Source organism: Pseudopodoces humilis, chromosome 1, assembly GCF_049639895.1.
Source record: "Pseudopodoces humilis isolate 2021_Gansu_Grassland_sample_001 chromosome 1, ASM4963989v1, whole genome shotgun sequence".
NCBI classification, from domain to species: domain Eukaryota; kingdom Metazoa; phylum Chordata; class Aves; order Passeriformes; family Paridae; genus Pseudopodoces; species Pseudopodoces humilis.
Window position 1 is genome coordinate 81,761,505 of NC_142200.1, and position 19,056 is coordinate 81,780,560.

The following is a 19,056-nucleotide window of genomic DNA, read 5'->3' on the forward strand; positions in this document are numbered from 1 at the left end:
GGCAGAAGCTGAAGGCTTTTGCCCCAGGATGGCCTGTAGAAGCAGCGACTCACTAACTCACCTGCACACACCCAGCGTGGACAGTGGCCTGAGAGATGGTGTCCAAAGCACCTTGAGACTGACTAACCAGATTTCCTGACTAACCAGATTTCCCTCTCTGCTGTAGGCACATACCAGTTCAGAGCTCCTGAGTCTACGCCACTCGACTCCCCGGTTGGCAGGATAAAAGCCAATGATGCTGACGTGGATGAAAACGCAGAGATTGAGTACAGCATCACTGAGGGGGATGGATATGACATGTTTGGAATTACCACAGACAAGGACACACAGGAAGGAATTATAACTGTGAAAAAGGTACATACTTAATCCCAGCCTCTGAAACAGCAGTCAAACCTTTAGCTAGAACGTATTTGGTTTCCATTTTTATTGCAATGTGCATGTTTTACTAATTTGAATTCTATCTGCCGTAAATCTCTACATATGTAAAGTTTCTTTTATGAAAGCAATTGGTATCCTTCCTTTTATACCTCCTTTAATAAACCAATGCACAAACTTCGGAGGACCCGAGAGAGAAAATTACTTGAAGCATGGGGTGCAACTGAGAAAAAATCCTCCAGCCTGAATATACTCACAGAAAAACTCAAGGAAGCTCCACCATCCAACTGTGATTTTCTCCCTATGATGCTTACAGGTTTTGCTCTCTTAGTAGATGATACTGTGTTAAAACCATAGAAATAATGAGTATCACCTTGACTATTTTTCATTATAAGATGTTGATTCTGCAGCTATAATATATTAAAGTACATAGCAAAATTTCTTTTGACTCACAGTTTTGTAAAAAGTTTAATATGACTATCAGCATGGTTTTGCTGTAGAAAAAAAAACCCAAAAACAGTGCCTTGCGAGATCACAGTGGACATCATCTACTAGGTTGCACAGTGGTTGTCAGAAAAGGTTTGAGAAATATTGTTTACAGTGGGTTATCAGGCAAGTTTGATAAGGTTACAGATATCATCCTTCATCAATTCAAGTTCAGTCATCACTAGATAGACATTGTGTAGATTTTCCGAACATGCACTTGCTTGTTGATATCAGTACGACACCTGTCATTACTTGTTTTTTAGGAGATGCCTTCCAGGGTCTGATTATGATATCAGTCCAACTCCGTTTGTATTTCTGTCTGTTGCTGACAGAAGCTGTGAATTTTCTACAATGTAATGGAAAAACGAGGTGACTACTCTGGTCCCACATTTCTCCAAGTAGTAACGAAGAGTCTCTAAATGCTGTTTCTTCATAGTCTTAACTATGTGTGTGCTATAGTCATACCTGCCATAAAATCATGTTTGGCTTTGTAGGTGGTCTTGGATATCCAGATGCCACAGTGTTTCATTTCAGTGACGGAATGCCAGTATCTGAACAAGGAACACCTAGAAAATCTTCCTTCCTTTAGTGTGTGGTTCTTATGGGCAAGAAATAGATAAGAAATCAAAATGCCAAAAAATGACAGAATAACAGACATGAAGAGTTACGGTTGTATGAGAAAACTGCTTGGTGTTTAGGAGTTGCAGGCATAGAAGTCTTTGAAGAAGTTGGTTTTATTCTAATGTATTATCTGGACATTGAGCCTTCTCTCCTTTCTGGCCTTTTAATTCCAGTTTGGGCTCCTGTTATGTAGCACAGGCCTCTCTGTGACTTTCCACCATTCACCCTGCTCATCTGGCTGAGAATCACAGCAATCTCCACTGACTTCTTAAACTTCTTTTTTCCTTCCCAGGCACTGGATTTCGAAAGCAAAAACTTGTATATTCTCAAAGTGGAAGCTACCAATACTCATGTGGACCCTCGATTCCTGTACTTGGGGCCATTCAAGGACTCAGCTACAGTCAGAATTCAGGTGGAGGATGTAGATGAACCCCCCATGTTCAGCAGACCAGCATACATAATGGAAGTGAAAGAAGATGTTCCATTAAACAGTGTAATAGGAACAGTAACTGCTCAGGATCCAGATGCTGCCAAGAACCCTGTCAAGTAAGCATATACTACTTCAGCTTGCCTGTAAATTTTTTACAGACTTGATTTTGCTTTTATCATGTCAGCGCAGACAAAAAAAATCCTCACATGTAACAATGTGAATTGTAGGGCATGCTTGAACATGGAGTATTTTATGTGGTAAATGATCTCTCACGCTTGAGCATATTTAGGTATGTGTGAATGTGGTTGCATGGCCTTTGCATCTTGAATTATATCCTAATCTCTTTAGTAACTGATGTATGTGGTTATTTCTACCATGAAAAAATTTACTACAAGAAGACCACTAAGAAAATCTTAGTACTTTCCTTCCACCTTTAACATTTTCCAGTGCAGCGCAGTGCATCCTCTTGGCAATATGACAGGGGGCTGATTCAGCACCCTTTTCTTCTTCAATCTGTCCGGACCTGCTTAACAGAGACCACATTCATATTTTCTAAATCACAAATAGAAATGCCACAAAATCAGCTCATGTGCACACCCAGGCTCTGACCTCACCTGTATCGGTGCAAGGCTTGTAAGATAAGAGCTCTCATGAGCTTCATAAATTAAACTTGACATGAATCAATTAACTGCTCTGAGAGGAAGTGGAGGAAATGTTAAAGTTGGAGTAGCTATAACTAAGTCTTCTTATTTTGTAAATTGTGTATCGTTTCAATGCATACTGGAGTACTTAAGTCGTACTGGATAGAGTATTAAAGAACTTTAAAATAGTTGTGTTCTTTAATTAAAGTTCATTGCTAGTGACAAGGCAGCAAGAGGAGGAATTGAAAAATGCAGAACTATTAAATCCAGGTCAGTTTTCAGCAGGTTTCTGAGTTGGGCACCTTGGAAACTCAATAGTAGCTTTTGATCAAGTAGAACAGTGCGGGTTTAATAAAAATCTAGTTCATCAATACTTTACACTTCTGCAAACAATTATCTTTCATCAAGATTTCTTACAGTAATGAGGAAGTTTTAAGCTCTTAGCTCATCTTGTGAGAGCAGTAAATATTATAATTTTAATTTCCTAGATGAACAAGCCTAATCTAAAATGTTTCTAGCAGAAACTATCTTCACTGTGCATAGCATGCCCTACACATGAATTCTTGTTCAAGACTAAGCCTTCTAACTTTAATTAAAGTTTTCTTAAATTTGTATCATGACATGCAGCAATTCTCTGGCATTCTGGGCCAGCAGAGCATAGTCACTTAAAGAGCAGCATAATGCTTTGCTGACTTTGGTGAAGCCCCAGGACAGAATGAACATCTCTTCTAGCACATTTGCATGGGCATGGGCATGCTAGCATGAAGATGAAAAATGGGTTGGGGTGACACCCAGGCCCCTTGCAGTCTTGCTTTTTCTATATATAATGATACTGGGGAGTAAGGGGAGTGCTTCCCTCCTTCCCTGTGGTGATAACTACAACCATTTGCATTTCACACCAGCACCAGCTCCTAATTATAAGTGATTTACAGTGGAGAGGGACTATGCTGTTCATTGTTGAGTACTGCCTACCAGCTCTTTGCTGTTAATTGAATGTGTGTGCTAAAACGTATCTAACTTTCAAAGGGCAGTTCTTTAATACCGTATAAGTATTTTGCATATTTTAGTATCAGATAGTTATTGAGCAAAATTTAGTAGAAGTGTCAAAACTGATGCAGTGCAGCAGAAAACTTGTTTTCTTCTTACCTTAATAGCACACAACAGACAAGTGCAAGGAGAAGAAAAATAAAAATCAGAAAGAGATTTAAGAATAAAGTATTTAAAGTAATAGAAATAAACATAGAAAGAAAAATCATGAAAAACAGTAAAAGAGAAAGGGAATCAGCAGAGAGCAGTAGCCTGAGAGATGTTAACTTGCAATAAATGTAATTTTACGGTGCTAATATCTTGGGTATCTGCTAGAATTTAGGAGCATGGGTTGAGCCTGCATCTTTTTGACAGGGTAATTTTTTTTTTCTATCATGCAATAGAGATGCTAAATCCGATTTTCACTCTGAGCTTCGGGGAAGATGCAATTAGACTGTATATATATGACTTGTCACTTGCTTGTCAATTTTTCTTGGCAGTTAAAAATAAAATCTTTAGACACTTGATATTACAATGAAAACCTTCCATTTTCTCCTCTACCCGAGTGAAGATTTCTCTTCTTAAACAAACTGAGCCCTAACTCTGTTAGATGAAAGCCCCTTTGATCTTCCATTAAAGGAAACCTTCACAATATCATTATGAAAATGCATTATGAAAAATTCACACACACATCCCTTCCTGACCCACAAATCTTCCTGACTTGTGGTTACATTAGACAGCAAGCTGCTGAGCATCAGAAGACAATGAAGCAATAGCAAAACATGAGGCAGATATTTGCCCTGGTTATAAGGCTGCATAACCATTTGTGACCTGTGTATTGGTAGAGCTAAATTGCATCAGTCTAAGTCTTATAGGTAAATTTTTCTCTGATATGACATTGAGAAAATACAAAAATGTGCCAATACATGTTTGGCTATATTTGAATATGTGTCCAAGTGAAGTAACATTAAGATGCTCCCGAATAGCACTCTACAGTCCAGAGGTATTATAAAAAAAAGTTTTGCATTCTACTTGTGTTTGATCTACACAGAAATAATATGAACCTCTGCATACTGATAAAAAAACAATGCTGAAACTGGCACTGCTGTATTGTACATCAGATCTTTTTAAATTGCTAGCTGAGTTTTTTTGCTATAGTAACTCCTCAGAGGCATAATGAAGTTCATCAGTCACTGGAACTGTCTTCATGCTGTGATTTGATTTACAAAAGTACCCCAGATGAAAATGATCTGCAAACAAATGTAAGGCTAAATTTTGTTTGTGTATTTTACTGACAACATATTTGCATGTGTTAGATTCTCTTTTTTACCCTTCCCTTCTTCCTGTTATGTACAAGGAGTGACTGGGATTTACATTGATACTTTTTAAATTCCTAGCTTGTCAATTCCTCAAAGCTTAAAAGAGATGAAGTCCTGAAGTCTGACAAATACACACCCGTAATTTCATTAAATAAATGTTAAAATTAGTTTGATGTTGTCGACTTAATTCTTACTAGGTTGTGATCCAGAAGTCAGAATCAGCACCAATTCAACATAATTAAAAATCCTTGATCAAAAGAGACTGGATTATGCAAACTGAGAAACAGAAGTGACAGTCTAGCTTATTAAAATCATCTTTCTAGACCAGATTTAATGGTATAATTGGAATATACTTTAAATGCACTGACCTTGTATGTATTTTCTTTGGGATATGAAGAAATAAAATTAACATTCCATTAAGAAACTGTCTCTGCTGGTTTTATTTTTATGAGTTTGAGTTTCCACTTTACAAATGACTGAATATACATATAGATTTACAAATACTTGTACTTTAACATCTTTAATATCTTGAAGAAGAAGCTCTCAGTGTTACAGCCCTGGTAATCTTAGAAAAAGTCCAGAACCCTTTTTTTTTTTTTTTCTTCCAGATACTGTACCACAGATTGAATTTGAGAAATCTTACAAAGATAGTGATTGCAATACACCAAGGCATTAAAATGTGCTAAGACAGTAAGATATTTTAAGTCCATTCAAAATATGAAGCTGGAGTGGAAGTAAAATTGAAGAAAAAGTCCTCGATGAACAGACAGCTCTTGCCTAAAGCTAGTTGCTTATTTAAATGTCTTGCTGAATAAGACTCTGAAACCTAGTATTACAGTTAGCTGGAATAGCTAATCTATGGAAAATCCTGATATTTCATTTTAAAGAATAATTCAGAATCTAGATTTAACTGCAGAATGGAAATACCAAAGTCTTTCAGCTGAAAGGTGTGGAAATGAGCTACAGAATATCTGAAAATAATTGAATTCACAAGATACCAACATAGTATCATATAAAAGCACGATGAATGAAAGTAAAAATGAAATGTTTGCCATATCAAATACTTACTTTGTCAAACTATAAGCATCAGACCAGTTTGTATAAACTAATTCCCATTAAGTATTTCAGCCAAGTCAACAATTTCACACGTGCTGTTTAGATTTGGACAAAAGCAGCACTTTTCAAGCCGATGTTAACGTCATAGTGCTGCATAAAGGAACTAAGTTAGTGACACCACAGCTGACTTCCTGCAACCAAAATTGCAGTATTGTCAGTGAAGTGACAGCAGTGAATGAAAAACAATTCTGAACTTCTGAAGAATTAGCAAAGTGTGCCCCATGTGCAAAGAGTGCATGTCCTACTAAAATGTGTCAGCTTTTTGTGCTAGTACCTTTGAATGTCATTTGGGTGCTTCCGTAGGAATTTACCATGGAAAAAGGAAAACAATTTAGTGCAAATAATTAATACTTGACATTGTTTTGTTTAGAAAGGTAAGCTAAACTTAAATTCTTATTTTACAAGTCTAATTTGCTGTAGGCATTATATTCCACTTTTGTTTTTTTGGTTTGTTTTTTTGGTTTGTTTTTTTTGCAAAGAAGGAAAAGAAATCCAATTACAAGAAAATTAGAAAGTTCATTTTAAAATTTTGGCAGAACCACATTTCAGCTAGTTTCTTCTATTCCTTCTTTCATTCAAGGTCTTTCTCAGAATTTAGGAGACACTGTACAGGCACTAGGAAATCTGTGTAGAATAGAGGACGTGTCTTGCAGCTGCTTCTAGGACAGAGCAGGGGAGAGAAATTTTTCTTCAGCCTCTGCATTCCCTTGAATTCTGTGGTGGCAGTAAACTCTGCCAGTCATTCCCCCGGCCCAGTTTTCATCTGACTGCTCACCAGTTCAGCTGTTACCTCTACCCTTGTCTGGACACAAGGGACAGCAGCAGCTGCCTTGTCTCCATCGACGTGGCCTGCAAGGAGGCCAAGGGAGCATGCTGGGCTTCCTAAGGATCTGTCCTGCATTGTACATGAGCACACAGTTGGGCTTGAAACAAGAGCAGAATAATGCAATTGCATTCTTGCTTTGGCAACATCAGAGACATACTTCTGTCAAAAACCTCCATAATTTATGCAAGATTTTTCCCTTCAGGAGAGATGAAACCAAGTCACAGCATTTGGATCAAGGTGGTAGCGCTCTCTCCCGGGAATTGGAGAGTTCTACTTTTAAACTTGGATTTAGTTCAGCTGAAAAAGCAAAAGATCAAATTTAAAATTTGAATCTGTATTTAGACTCTGAGCTCATCCAGAGCTCGTTAGCATGCATTTTCACATATAGATGCCATCAAGCAGGGCTGAGAATGTTAGTCTTAATGAGTTACAACAAACCTTTGTGTGGTATGTGGAATAATGAATCACTGTTCCGTGCTGACTTGGTTTGGGCGGGCAACTTTTTTAAGTGCTGGGAAGTGAAAGGTACAAATGCACCCCAGCTGTTAAATTTTGTATCAGAAATGATTTGGAACAGTTGAGATATCAAACCACAGAAAGAGGGTTTTATAAAGGAATAGCCAACTCAGCCTTAAAATAAACTTCATATCTTTCAGGACACAGACTTCACATTTTTCACTAAAAACAAAGCTTTGATGATTCTCAGAGGTATGTAAATTCCGCAGCAATTCATTTATTCAGTGACAATACTCCACCTTCTAAATCAAACCTCCAATGTGTCATTATCCAGTAGCTCAGAACTAGCTCTTTGTGTGAATACATAAAGGCTCTGAAGCCTGTGCTGAAAACAAAAGGAAACCCCATTTACTAGCTGTTTCATGTCTAGTCTTAGAAAATGGTTTTAGAACATAGAAATTAAAAGGAAAGCATTCCTCTAACTCCTGTCTCTGTATTTGCAGGTACTCTGTAGATCGCCACACTGATATGGACAGAGTATTCAACATCAATTCAGGAAATGGTTCGATATTCACTTCAAAACCCCTTGACCGGGAAACACTGCTGTGGCACAACATTACAGTAATAGCAGCAGAGATCAGTAAGTTAAACCTAAATACAACTCCTGTCCCTGATGTAATGAATTTAGCCTTCTAGCTGAGTGTGTGGAAAGCACAGCTGGGCACATGTCAGGTTTATGGATAGCCCACTCAATACTAATGAAGAAGCAGTAACTCTGCAAGAGGTCATCTGCAGTTTTGTGTTTATTAGGGACACAGTTCATGAAGAGGTAACTTAGCAGGGAGAAAAGGTGACAGTTCTGTGTTCTCTGATCAGTTATAGCCACTTTAAATTTTGAACATGGTTGTTGAATTCTGAAACTGGCATGTAGCAAAACAGATGGTTTAAAGCCAAACTGCATTCCTTGGCTGAATTCAGTCTCATTCAGACTGGATGCTTTCAAATAAGGCTAAAGTGGCTGGGCTGAGCTGGGTGCCCAGATATTAGTCAGTTTTATGCATCTCTATTTTTCACTTTGTGTGTATCCTTTGAAATTACAAGCCGCAGCTACAAATCAGTCTGTCGCGTAGTTTAGGATTGTTCCAAAGTAGTAATCTTGTGATAATACTAAACATGCTGATTTTAGAAGTCTAAATGCCAGGGGTCTAAGATAAGGATGTGTTCGAGATGGCATTAATAAACAATTTGCTTTGTTTTAATGCATTATCTGTAAGTACATCACATGCTGGAATATCAGAGAATGCAATTCTATTTGCAGAGTCACAGTGCCTATGTTTATGGTGGAATGGTAGATTAGTTTAATATAAACACCAGTTCTGTGACTGTCACAATTTCTCTCTGCAACTCAGAGGTTAAAAAGCTGTTGATTTTTCTGAGATAATGTAAGCTCTACTTTCTTTTTTTGTATGTGTATATGGCTCGATTACCTTTCCTAACAGTGAGAAGAGTGTTAAAAGCTCAGGATTACTTGACTCAACTTTCTTTATTGTGTAAGTCTTCTTTAAAACTGAAAACCTGAAGAATGTAAAACAACGCTACTGAGGCAATCAAATGGGATTGTATGAAGGAGTAGTGGGTATGAGCCTATAGGAATGACAAGATATTAATAGTTTTCTCCCTCTCATGAAAGTTTGCACCTTTTAATGATAGGTATTTGATTTCAGCACACCAAACACTGAACGCTAGTCACGTGGCTGTGTTTCTATTAAGTTCTTGAAGGCAGGTTTTAGGGTCAAAAATTATACACTATAGGCAGCTCCTGGGTAGAGCAGAAGGGAAAAATAAAAGCCTAAAAAGGAAAGAATAGCAAGAACATTTAGCACAGACAATAGCAAGAACACTTGCATTGACCCCAGCTGGGCTGAAATAACATGCAGTGTATATTAAACTATCTGAAAAACAGCTTAGCATCTATAGGAAGTATTCATTTGGTTCCTTGCTTCCTCCCTTAAGCACAGACCTTCTACTGCACCAAACCCTCTCAACTTAACCTTTGTGTCTGACGCAGGCTTAATTACCATTCCTCTTAAGTCTGAATCCTTTCAAGGTGCAACAAACTGCTTCCCAGGGTGTGCTTTCCTAAACCTAGACCAGATTTGGAATAACAAAGGTAGATGTCTTCCAAAGTCAATTTTTTTTTTGGTTGAAATGTGCTTTTCTGATCCAGGACACTTCACTAATTTTAGGCTCAAGAGACTGGACTGGAAAGTACCAGTATTTATTGTTCCTGGCAATCCCAGAAATTTCTAGCAAGGCTACTTAAAGTCCCATTCCACTAAATTCCTTAGAATCACTTATTATTCTCAGTAACATTATCTCATCAAGCTCCAAGTATATTTAATTGATCTAAAAAAATTATCCAATCAGTTTACAGGCAGGATGCACCTTCAAATGGGTGTGCGCTCTCTTTGATATAGGAAAAAAATAATTATAAAGTCATAAAGAGAAACACCTTTCAGTAATGACTGCTTTTGATTTTGTTTTACAGTTAAAAAAAAAATAAATACCCAAGTTGTTTTGCCTTTCTCTAGAATTGTCAGTAAGTATAGATTGCTCCAGTTCTAAATGTTCTCCTTTTACACCAGTATGAGCTGCAATTGCTCAGCAGCCCAGAGAATCAATCACGCTGTGACTGCTGCACATAAATAGTTGGTGAAACACCGGGTCAGTACATCTGCCACAGTCAGACAGCAAACTGGCATTAAAACGTGGGACACAGGTCTAGTGAGTCACAGCTGCAGAATTACAGCTGATTTACCAAAGACAATGCCCAGAGTGTTTTTAAATATTTGTTACTTAACACTTATGCGTAAGTCAAACACTGGCAGGACTTTGAGGCTGTATTCTGAAAAAAGCCACCACTTTAACAGTTTTCTTGCTGGCACAGCAGAAAACATATCCCTACACAGAGAAATAGATTTAAGCTGTTTGTTGAGTCTATAGAGATGGAGCCCAGCAGTAATTAAAGGATAACACAAACAAATGAACCTACATGAAATAATTTGCACAAATAATTTGAAAGATGATGACACAAAATATCAAAAAAAAAAGATATTAATTTCCATTAAATCAGAAAAGAGGCATATGTTCATAGAGCCGAGAGTTTATATGAAGCTTCTCTTTATTACAGTATGATTTTAAATTGTGAGAACCTTAAGCACCTAGAAGTAAAATGAAAATATGTAGGTTTAGGTTGAAAAAGCAGGAAAGAAAGCAATTCTCCTTCTTCAGAGGAGAAGAAATATGTTTGCCAATATATTTGAATGTATTTTTTAGAAAAGTATGCCCTACAAAATAGTCTTGCCAATAGTTCTGTGACTTCAAATGAATGCCTTTGATTTCTGCCTGTTATAAAAATTCAACTCTTTTATTGATGTATTTTAGCAAAGAATTCAGCCTAGTCCATATTATACATAAACTGTTATTTTATATATCGAATGAATTTAGCCCAATGGCTGATATTAGAAAGAGGTTTATGCTTAATGGAATCATATTAACTTCAATGGGACTGTGGAGCCTTAAAGCACAATATTTTGTCCAAATGACTGAGCTCTGTAATACAAATAAGCAGTGCCAATTTTGGAGAAGGCATTTTCACATTTATAAAAGGATGATAAACACATTAATAGGACTTTTATTAAAGTCAACAAGCTACTATAATGAATGCTTGTAGAAGAATATAGAGTCTTAGATCTGCTATATTTTATTGCACTATTTTTTCACTTTAATGATAGGTTAAAATGCATTGATAAAATGTATTAACATGGGTAGGAAATCAACATGGGAAAATTCAGTTTGAGCCCTCATGTAGGAGAGTGTAAGGTATTTGTTTTAAATGAAACTTATTTCAATCACACTCTCCCTCAGATTTCTCTCTCTCACATTCCCATACCCACATACTACTAGGTGGATATTATGTGATATGGAGCACAAAGAGACAGATCAATGGCAGAGTCTTTAGGGTTTCTTTCAGTTAGTGACAACAAATTCCTTTGGGGCCAGATCTTGTACGTTTTAGGAGTCAGTGGTTGTTATCGTGTGACCTTTTGCCTCAGGATCTTGCCTATTTCACCATACATGGTACTGGGTAAGATTACTGCCACTGTTTTTCTTCCTTATTCTGTATATTGTTTTGACTATAGTCTGTCCCCTCCCATCAGGAAAAGGAATGGTCTATATGGTATGATGCACTTCCAGATGTTTTTATTTTTATCCAGAAAGATGACAGTATTTTCATTAATATTCTATGTTCAGGAATATCTTTGTCGATTTCAATCTCTTGGCACTATGTGGTCCTTATAGGGGAAAAAAAAAGATTGTTTACATAGGGGGATCCACAGGTGCTTATGTTTTTCAGCTGGTATTCAGTATACACTTCAGTATTTACTCTAGAACATCAGACAAAACAATTCACAACAGGATGTGATCAAGCATCTGTGATCACAGCTGCAGTTACTATTTCTATAAAACAATGATAATTATGGTTGCTTAAGGAACTATGCACAGAGTATTATATTTAACAAGTGGAGAAGAAAAAACCCACTCAATCTCATCCTCATGGTTCTTGCTGTTAGAGAGCTAAGGAAGAGAATATGTTCTAGATACTTCACTGCCACCAAACAGTATCAGTCAGGCTAATAAATAGATTTAATTTAGTTCCAGTATTATATTTACATATATCACACATACATTCATAATCACACTTGGAATGATCAAAGGAATTTGTAAATCCTGGACTCCCACTCCATCTTAACTCTATAGTTTACACAGAATTAGAGTAATGAAACTATGTTCATCCCATAATACACTCACCAGAAAGCAATAGAAAGTAAGTGAAGTGCTCTGAGTGAGAAAAATTAAGACGAGCCTCCAAGTCTGTCCTTTTCTTCCACTGCACTGAGTCAGTAACTGGGTTAAATAAAATCTCCATTCTGGTTTTGTCATTTCAGACAACCCAAAACAAAGCAGCCGTGTCCCAGTGTTCATTAAGGTTTTGGATGTAAATGACAATGCTCCAGAGTTTGCCATGCTTTACGAGACCTTCGTCTGCGAAAACGCAAAGGCAGAACAGGTGTGTTGTCTGCTCATACTAAGGAAATATTCCAAATCAAATGAGTTTTGCTGCTACTCTTGCATTACCTCATCAAGTGGTGTACTTTGCACTGCATCAAACTTAATTGCAAAATTAAACAGTGGCTGCACAGTATCTGATTTCACTCAGTATTCTTCCAGCTGACATGATGGTATGTTTTTGAATGTTATTTTCTGTACTGCACCTTGTTACCCCTGATTCATTTTCACTCTTTCATCCTTTGCTTTATTCAGGCACCTCCACTGTCTCCTTCAAAAACAATTTCACATCTGTAAAAGTTACAAGTCCTGTCTATCATACAGCTACATCCTGCTAGAGACCACTCCTATTGTAAAGTAGTTCAAAGTTGCAGATTATTTGGAAGATTCAGCCAAACAATTTCTGTGACATGAGATTTGGATAGACAAATATAAATTCAGCTTGGACTTTCATCTTTCACCTTTCATCTCTATTCGTTGTCACATGCAAAGGTTTCCTAGCCATCTGCAGTGGCACTAATCCAAGCCTTCTGGTGAAATCAACATGATTTTCCTGCCAGCTTTCAAATTCATTATGTCACTCACTGATGGCATAGGATATAATAGTACGGAGACCCTAAACATATATATATAAGCAGCATGCAGATGACTTCTCTTAAGCTCACCATAGCAAGATCATCTGCCTTGAAGAAGAAGAAAAAAATTAATACAAGAGATTGCTTTTACAGCTTTTTTTAGAGTATATAAATAAACATAAAATTCACTGACTTAGGAGATAATTTTGTTCTTATTGTTTCAGCTGATACAAACATTAAGTGCTGTTGATAAAGATGACCCTTACAATGGACATCAGTTTTCATTCTCCTTAGCTCCCGAGGCAGCCAGCAGCTCAAACTTTACACTACAGGACAACAGAGGTGAATTTCTAGGAAGACTTTTCTTTATTATCTTATACTTGCTTTCAGTCTTCAGATGAAGATTTAATGCATGCTTTGTGTTCCCAGACAACACAGCGGGGATTTTCACTCGAAAAACCAGATATAACCGGCATGAAACAAGTACCTACTTCTTGCCAGTGGTGATATCAGATAATGATTACCCCATCCAGAGCAGCACTGAAACAGTGACTATTCGGGTGTGTGCTTGTGACCATCGGGGAAAGATGCTGTCCTGTAATGCAGAAGCCTTGATTCATCCTACTGGTCTTAGCACTGGGGCTCTTATTGCCATTCTTCTCTGCATCATTATATTACTTGGTAAGTAGCTCAGGGACATTTTGTTCCTTTCATGGTTATTTTGCATTGCTAGAATTATTATTCCAAGACTAGGACATCATTGTCTCATCCTGTACATATATTATTGTATTTCCTCCTCTGAGGGCTGCTACAGATGGGGTGTATAGGGCACGACCAATCTAACCTTTGTTATCTGAAAGTTAGTGATATATGAGGAAGAGGAGACAGCTGGGTTCCACACTCTGGTCAATGGAAAGAGACACCAGTAGAGAGACACGCATACCATGCCATGCCGTCCCGTGCCGTGCCGTGCTGTGCCGTCCCATGCTGTGCCATCCCGTCCCGTCCCATCCCATCCCATCCCATCCCATCCCATCCCATCCCATCCCATCCCATCCCATCCCATCCCATCCCATCCCATCCCATCCTTTATTGGTATCTGAGGAGGACCAGACACATTATTCATAACCCTCTGCAGGTGCCCATCCCTTTTTGTGGACCATAGAAAGAGGGCAGATAACTTAGTTTTGAAGAATTAACTTCCCATTTCTTAACTGAGGAGGAACAAGTCTCAGTGCTTTTTTGTCTGTTGGAAAAGGATGCTGAATGATACTGAGGGACTCTCTCAAAGGCTCCAGGTCCTCCATTTCAGTCACCTGTGATTAGAAGGAGGTTGGATCCTGAGTGTAGAGGATGTGCAGAGCTCTGGCTATGGCACTTACAGGTGGTCAACCTTTCTTCTAGATATATAAAAATAAGGACAGTTTGCAACATCTCTCACATGCCTGTCAGGTTCCACCCCTCCTGTACTGCAAACAGATAGTTGGTCACTTGACCATTATCTGTATCTGTTCATCTGGGGATAACTGTGCAATGCAACACAGGCTGTTCTCTGGGAGATGTTATTAGGATGTTAGGAGGAAAGAAGGGAGTCAGACCAATTTTACAGCAGTAGGGTCAGGCAGGGGAGAAAATTCTTCCTTCATGATCCTACTTCTTTTTACCATACTCCTATGTTCCTTGGACATGCTTATCACCACTGCAGAGTCATCCTGATCTTTACTTTTAACAAAATTTCCCTCTCCGATAATGAGTCGAAGATGAGGTTGTGGTTCTCAGACTCTAACAATATTGGCTTGCTCAAATAAGCTCTATCCCATTTTCAGAAAAGATTCCCACAATAACAATCTGATCTTTAATTCACCATTAAATTCATTTTTCAAAACATGGTATCATTGCCCCTAAGGGCTGAGCTCACTTTGTATTAAGTTCCTTACCAGAAAAAGTAATGTAATGCTGCAGGTAGTCCTGCACTCGTTAGTACAACTGTGCTCATTAATATCAATCTGACATTAAACGATTTCCTGTTTTATGTCAATCGAAAATAATTGATTCTGTGTGCTAAGCAGCACTTTATGTCAATTACTGCTCATGCCACCATGCACCATAAGCAGATTTTCAATTAACTCAGCTATATAATTTTCTATTTTCAGGTTGGTTGCAGGGTTTGAATGTGCAGCCACTACTGAGTGAAAAACAATACTCTGGGCAGACCTGAACCACAGCTCAAAGTTTAGCAGCAACAAAGAGTGCCTGTAAATTGCTAGGTTTATATGCAGTTTGAGTAAGTTTAGCATCTTCTCAGGAGGTTTCAGATACTGCTGAACACAGACATGCAAATAAAAGTGATGTACTTCAACATGTAGCTTGTGATGGGGTCTTTTTCCTGCAAGTTCAGCACAAAGCAGTAAAATCCATGTATCAGATGTGTGATGTATTTATCATAGTCTCATCCTTGCATGTTCTGGGTAACACTACTTTTGTAATGAGATACTTCAGCAACTCTGATGTAAAATCTAACATTTATGCTTTCATCAACATCTATGCTTTCTCAGACCATTCTACCAGTCACTGTTCCAGAAGCCCATTCCAAATTGACATTGTTTTTCAAGTTCTCCAAAATGTTCTCCAGCTATCTCTCTTCTTTCATACACACCTTTCACCAGTCATCCCACACACAGTGCCACAGCTTTTTGCTGTTGAGGAAGAAAATAGTGAAATAGTGTCTGTCTAATTTTTGCACAGCAGCATGAAGACGCATCACTCAAACTAGGACCCTTCTGTGACACCATAAGTAAATCCTCATCATTAGGCTGAGATCCCAATGCAGTCTGAACCACCCCTCCTAATCCTTCAACTTCACCATCCATTTCCTTTCAGCTCATATTGATAGTCAATCTACAAGATGCTCAGGCATACATACAGACAGTATTTTGCTGTAAGCAATCCTGCAGGGGAACTCATTATTAAAAAACCCAACCAACAAAAACAAACAAACAAAAAAACCCAAAACCCCAACCAAAACAAACAATAAAAAACAACCACACCACACCATGCCACACCACGCCCCCCCGACCAAAAGAAAAAAACCCACCAGAATTTGTCTGTCAGAGGAAACTAAGAATGAGAAGGTTCAGTGGAGTGAAGTTTTGGGTTGGGGACGCCCTTAGTCATTGATGTTGACCTTAAAAGGTTACAACTGAGGAAAGGACTGAAAAAAAATTCTTTAACAGTTACTGTGCTTGACTCACATGCCATTTTAGAAGCAAAGCTGACATGAAGCATCATTGTGATCCACCTTATCATCTCACATCAATGAGTTTCGGCATTTCTGCTTTGCTTTGCTATGAAAAAACTGTAAAGACAGCACGATGTGTCCTTCCTTGGAGTTTGCACAGCAGAGCTGAAATGCTGGGCATTGCAGACCTCAGACTACCAAAGCAACACTGACAGCAGAAATACATCCCTGCTCCTTGCTGCTGTTCATTTGTCAATATTCAGCCATTTACATCTTAAAGTAGAATCCAGCTAAGAAATATGAAACTAGCTTCTATAGAAAAGTGTTGACCATATCCCTTTCCACGTTCTGTGTCCTTCATCACTACTGAAAATCATTATTGACTAAAAATTCTAAAATTTGCATCAGGGTCATGGAAGGAGTTCCTTCCCTCCAAATAAATGAAAAATATGTGTATGTGAACACACACTTTAAAATTAAGGACATAAAAGATGCTCTAGAAATCTGCTTTTGTCAGATTAAAAAATACCTTTATCATATCTCATCAGTCCATTATTTAATTTGTGTACTGTTCAAGGTGATGTATATTGTAAAAACATTCCAGGGACATTAACAAAACTCAGATTTTGTGCTGGCTGAAAATCCACTCCATATTCCAAGCTTTTTTCCCAATGGAGGATAGATTTACTTATCTTGAAATTTGGCTTTGCTAAGCTCAGTAGATAGCATCCTTGTCCATAGCAGAAGTTGCATAATGTCCAAGGGGTTCAACATAAATAACATCTAATGTTACTTATTCTGGAGAGAGTGTTTCTTCCTTCCTAGCTCTCATGAAACTAGTTTCTCAAGGTGACAAAATTAGTATATGGCTCTGGGTAACAAATATCCTACTGGCAAAAAAGACACTCTGCTTGGCTTCCTGCAAGCTTGATATCTCCTTTCTTCTGTGCATGCATGCCATTTCGTCTCCCAAGAAGCTCACAGACAGAGCAAGCGCAGCCTGAAAATCTGATGTGCACATTTTCAGTTTTTCAAAACATCCTCTCAAACTTCAAACTCAAGCAGAGGTGCAGCATTTCTTTTGGGCTTTAATGGAGCTGGGGATTAACCTTCTTTCCCTTTCGCTGTTGTTTTTGTTTGCAGTTACCGTGGTGCTGTTTGCAGCGCTGAGACGGCAGCGGAAAAAAGAGCCTTTGATAATTTCCAAAGAAGACATCAGAGACAACATTGTCAGTTATAACGATGAAGGTGGTGGAGAGGAAGACACCCAGGCGTTTGATATTGGCACACTGAGGAATCCCGAAGCCATAGATGATAATAAATTACGCAGAGACATTGTGCCGGAAACACTTTTCATTCCGCGGCGGACTGCAACAGCACGAGATAACACGGATGTCAGAGATTTTATTAACCAAAGGTTAAAGGAAAATGATACAGATCCAACAGCACCCCCGTATGACTCATTAGCAACCTACGCGTACGAAGGTAATGGTTCTGTGGCCGAGTCCCTCAGCTCCTTGGAGTCGGTGACTACAGACGGAGATCAGGACTACGATTACCTCAGTGACTGGGGACCTCGGTTTAAAAAGCTGGCAGATATGTATGGCTCAATGGACAGTGACAAAGACTCTTAATATGTTGTCTTTTTTTTTTTTTTTTTCTCTTTTTTTTCTCTTCCTCATTCCCAGAAACAGCATCGGGATATGTGAAGTGGCTATTTCTTTCTGTTTCTCCACAGCTGTTTGAAAGGGTTCTCTGTTCTACGCATTTGAATTGTCTAATGACTGCAGTCTGTGTGGGTTAGCCATCAGAAAACTTTCTCTAGTATCATTTTATGAGCTTCCAAGAGGCAAAATCCTTATTTTTTGAGTGCATCCAGTTTACCAAGCCAATCTTACAGGCACAGCAGTAGTGGAGGAAAAAAAATGGATCAGATGGGGAGCAATATTTTTACTTGTTCTGCTTATATTGTAAATTGGAGTATATTACTGTTTAAGCTCACTTGCTTTTTACTTGTATTTGGACTGTTCAGCTCAGACGACTGCTCTGTCGATTGTGTATTGCACATCCCAATGTAATGAGGTACCCTAGTTTACCCTATGTATTATAGTCAAAAGTAGTGGTGATGGAATGAAGGTTTATTATACAAGTAGAGTAAGCTGAGAAAAGAACATCAAACACACATTTTACTCATGAGGAGGGTAGAGAGGCTTAATGGTCATTTAAACCTGAGTGTTTCTCTAGAACTCACCATTGCCCCATTGCACTGAATCATACTAACACACACATATATATAGCTCATTGACTGCTCTGTATATATTCTTTGGACCTAGCATTGCTGGAGAGATGTGTGTGTGTGTGCACGTGTGTGTGGTCAATAGCCCCAACATATAATTCTGAGATGGTTTCCCCGTTCTAACCCAGGCTTGCTTTGCGATACAGGGAAAGTCATCAAATCCAGCTCCAGATTAGGTCACGACTCAGTGGAAGGAACAGATCATAACTGTGCTTTTGTTTGCACTTTCTCAGTCAGCCTTCACCTGCACATCAGTTCAGTGATGGCCACTGTCCTGGGGACATTGGAGTCAGGATGTTCATATCCAGCTACTCCTGCCTGTTCTCATGTGCAGGTGGGGAGGAGTGACCTCAAGGTGACTTCCACCCTCTGGGGCAAAAGGAGCAACTGCAGAAGAGGAAAGTTCTTTTTTTTGTCCTGACCTCTGGATGTCCAGGGTTGATTCCTGACTGACTCTCTGCCCAGTTCTGCTATCTGTAAAATGGGGAAATAATGCCTACCTCATTAGGATGTTGCAAGAA

General features: G+C 38.5%; 1 protein-coding gene across 1 annotated transcript in view; it reads left to right on the top strand.

Moving 5' to 3' along the window:
- Positions 1 to 18,771, top strand: part of LOC102114740 (cadherin-6) — a 98,380-nt gene extending 79,609 nt beyond the window's left edge. The window contains exons 6-12 of the mRNA XM_005526476.3: positions 167 to 354; positions 1,775 to 2,028; positions 7,800 to 7,936; positions 12,306 to 12,427; positions 13,226 to 13,343; positions 13,431 to 13,682; positions 17,383 to 18,771. Of these exons, the coding sequence (XP_005526533.2) occupies positions 167 to 354; positions 1,775 to 2,028; positions 7,800 to 7,936; positions 12,306 to 12,427; positions 13,226 to 13,343; positions 13,431 to 13,682; positions 17,383 to 17,873 (1,562 nt within the window). The 3' untranslated portion in view covers positions 17,874 to 18,771. The remainder of the gene's footprint in view (positions 1 to 166; positions 355 to 1,774; positions 2,029 to 7,799; positions 7,937 to 12,305; positions 12,428 to 13,225; positions 13,344 to 13,430; positions 13,683 to 17,382) is intronic.
- The last annotated feature ends 285 nt before the right edge of the window (positions 18,772 to 19,056 follow it).